The sequence below is a fragment of the Poecilia reticulata genome, unplaced genomic scaffold (genome assembly GCF_000633615.1).
Source record: "Poecilia reticulata strain Guanapo unplaced genomic scaffold, Guppy_female_1.0+MT scaffold_221, whole genome shotgun sequence".
Classification (NCBI taxonomy): domain Eukaryota; kingdom Metazoa; phylum Chordata; class Actinopteri; order Cyprinodontiformes; family Poeciliidae; genus Poecilia; species Poecilia reticulata.
In genome coordinates this window covers 180,739-184,288 of record NW_007615024.1, presented here as the reverse complement: position 1 = coordinate 184,288, position 3,550 = coordinate 180,739, and the positions used below count along the sequence as shown (strand labels likewise).

General features: G+C 42.8%; 1 protein-coding gene across 1 annotated transcript; it reads right to left on the bottom strand.

The window, feature by feature from the left end:
* Nucleotides 1-215: 215 nt before the first annotated feature.
* On the bottom strand, nt 216-2,963 carry LOC103460276 (uncharacterized). The gene has a single exon (XM_008402382.2). The coding sequence runs from the start codon at nt 2,554-2,556 to the stop codon at nt 673-675; it is 1,884 nt and encodes a 627-aa protein (XP_008400604.1). The 5' UTR covers nt 2,557-2,963; the 3' UTR covers nt 216-672.
* Nucleotides 2,964-3,550: the final 587 nt, after the last annotated feature.

Below are 3,550 nucleotides of genomic sequence, written 5' to 3'. Positions count from 1 at the left end.
TTGTCAGACCCAGCTTACTGATGCTGTGTTCATCAGTGTCAGAAGTTACAACAGCTGTTAGGACACCAAATGCACCATTAACTAGTCCATTTTGTACATCAATATTTCTGGTGAGCATGACCGAGCTCCAACGGCAACTTTCAAAGTGTCTGCTAAATCATTTCTACCTCCCTTACATGGTCTGTCTTTGCGTGCCATTCTGCCTGTTCTCAGATCCTTTTGGAAGTCATCTGCGTCAATGGTGATGATGTTGGAATGTAACAAAGTCAAAGTTGCCAAATTGTATTCATCCACCAACTTATTGGTCGCAAAAATGTGCAAAACGTCAGCAGGGCAAAGACTTGGTTCTGTGATGGCTTGTGATAACAAATCTCTGTCAGCCTGAGACAGTTCATCAGTTTTTTCTTTGACCCAAATTCTGTTAAGCATCTCTGCAAACGCAATRTCATCTTTTTGCCTCATAATCTCAGTTAGAGAGGTCATTTGAAAATGTTCCTGCCACAAGTCAATATCCTCTGGATTGTGTACACAAAGAGGTGTAGATTGGCGAATTGGTTTAAGCTGAGCGTAATCGCCGAGCACCAATACAGATACATCTCCAAATGGTTTATGACTTCCTTTGATTTGTTTGAGCCGTGCATCCACATAAGCAAAGAGGGGCTTAGAAACCATTCAGATCTCGTCAATAATCAAGATTTGAACGTTGAAAAGTTCTGACCTGATTTCATCCAACTGATTGCCAAGTGCTTGAATTGGTGGTTTTAACGACCTTGGAAGTTTAAACAAAGAGTGGAGTGTTGTTCCACAGATGTTGAAAGCTGCCGTTCCAGTGAATGAAGTGAGCAGAACAGTTGGAGCCGAAATATCAGCATCCTCTGAGAAGCGTGGCAGCCTGCTGAGTGTTTTGCATGCCTCTGAGTAAATGCATCGAATCAGATGTGACTTTCCAGTACCTGCCCCACCATTTACATACAGAAAAAATGGCTCTGGTTTCAGACCGCACACAAGTTTAAGGCAGAAGTCTCTGATGGCATAGAAGATACAGGCCTGCTTCTGGTTCAAGTTCTGATACATTTGTCTCAGCAAAGTCGGATCCATAGCGGGAGGTTCTCTGATGGCTCGCATTTCAGTGACAGCAGAAGACTGAGGACAATAGTCTGGTACGTTTTCCTGTTCGTTTTCGGGCTCTGCTGGCTGAAGGTCGTCGTCACACTGCAACCTCACAACTTCAGATTCAGGAGCAAGATTACACCACTCATCAATCACCTGGTCTCTGCTTTCCTCAAACTCTTCAAGGGCACTCTCAATCTCCTCATTGTTTTTCTCATATTTGTCTCTGTTTCTCTTGACAACACCTTTAACAGTTTCAAGGCGGTCTGAACCTGGTAGTCGGACACAGCCAGAGGTGTAAAAAGACTCGTAGGTAGGAAGACTGACGCTTCGAATTTCAAACTCCGACTGATGAGAAAGGTACAGTCTCAGTAATCTGGCATAAAACTGCTCCGGTTCTTTCTCTTTGGAACAATGATAGTAGCGGATGACGGAGGGCTTGTCATTTTTTCGCCTTGTCACAAATCCCAGCTGATTTAGAAGTGGTAAAACACCATTACTGCTTGCCTTCTCTGAACTTACAAACCTGCAGATAGCAGCGAAATCAGCCAAACACATCTCCTCATATTCGGGTATTTCAGGCTTTGCTTTGTACTTATCTGTCAAACTGGTCATCCATATATTGCAAGAATCCGATGGGATATCCTCCAAGAAAGACATTGGCCAACTCATCTTCACAGGATTATCGTCTGTGGGTATGAACACAACACTGCGGGAACAGTTTTTCATCTTTAATCCACAGGCACGAGCAACGCACTCCTGAGCACTAATTTCTTGCTTTTTAGAGTATGCTTGCATGATCGCTTTCATTTCATCACACTCATTGACTCGGTCCATGTTTGAATTATCCAGCACTGTTTTCAGGTACTCTGATAGTCCACTTTCTTTCTTTGTGATGTATTTTGTCAAATACTGTATACATGAGTAGGCATTTAGTATGAAAGACACATCAATGTTACTGTCCCAAGCTTTAASCAGATGTGGATTGTAAGCATTTATCCAGCAATCTTTGGGATCACGCTTCAAGTAGATGGCAGTCTTTTTGTTCATGGTCTGAAGACAAGATTCATACTCTTCTAGYGTCAAGTGACACMGAGAAAGGATCTGCTCTAAACTCATGGAAGCGACTTCAGGTTCGTTCAGGAGTTGCATCAAAGGYCTGAGTTTGRCTTTRGCAGTTWMAGTGTCATTGTTCTCACCTGGTCTGGAGATCAYKGTGTTTCTGCAGGGGGGCTTTGGAAAACCAAATCGACAACCAGAGTTCACACTCTTGAAACAAGACCTGGTGTGATTCTTACTGTGCCTCTGAACTTCAGAAACTTTCCGATACAGTTCTGGTTCTCTGTCTGGATCAGGAAGCTGTGCCGAGATGTATTTATCAACAAAATTACACACAGTTTGATCGTCTGACTCATCCAGCTGTGGAGCTCCTTCAACCCATAGCATCRCATGGATGTGTGGACTTCCTCTGTGCTGAAACTCAACTCTGTAAAAATAGTCAATCACTCTTCCCAAAGGCTAAGCATCTGACAGCAACAAATCTCTGAAAAGTGCCTCAACTCGCTTATCGAATAAACGCATGCAGGTGACAAGATTGGATCGCAGAATCTCAGACTCGGCGGTCCAGTCAAGAGCGTCAACATCAATTTCCTCACCTTGTTGCCTCTTTATGGCTTGAATGATTTCAGGCCATCTGAACTCCGCAGCTGAAAACGTGACAAAAAAACAGGGGGTGCCAATTTGACGAATTATACTGAACAAGTCTTTTGTTGTTTTGTTCCAGTATGCTGGAGTTCCCCTCAGAGGTTGCATAAATCTCAATGCGTCTTTATTTATCACCAGTTTCTCAACTTCTCGTTTGTCCTGCAACATACCTGAGGTTATTCTGCGACCATCTCTGGTTCTGGTCTTTCCTTTTTGTAGCTGAATTGTCATGCTGTTGTTAGCCAAGTGTATCTCTGTCACAAACTGTGCAAAAAACAAGTACGTTGGGTCTCTGGCAAAGCAATTAACAACATGAAATAGCCGTGACTTGAAATATCCACTTGGTGTGACTTTAATGAGTCTTCTTGTGTCTAAAGTGTTCTTTGATGCTGGAAATTGTACCGGAAAGCTCATGGATTCCAAATTCAGGGTCTTAAAAAATCTGACGGGTGAATTTGATTGTGCTGGCACCAAGCAGTATGTACTTTCAGAGAAACAAAGTATCCCTTCTGATATGTCAGGAGGCTGAAGGCATGATTCTATAGCAAATCCTCCATTTGGCAAATCACCTTCTTCTCCATCATTCATCTGTTGCTGGAGTTGTTCACAATCACTGTCCTGGTCATTTTCTGCCTCACATAAAGCATTTTTCTCATACTCGTCAATTTCCATCAGATCTGCTTCATCATAGTCATCCTCATCCATACTTACTTCGCTATCGTCATCATCATTGTCA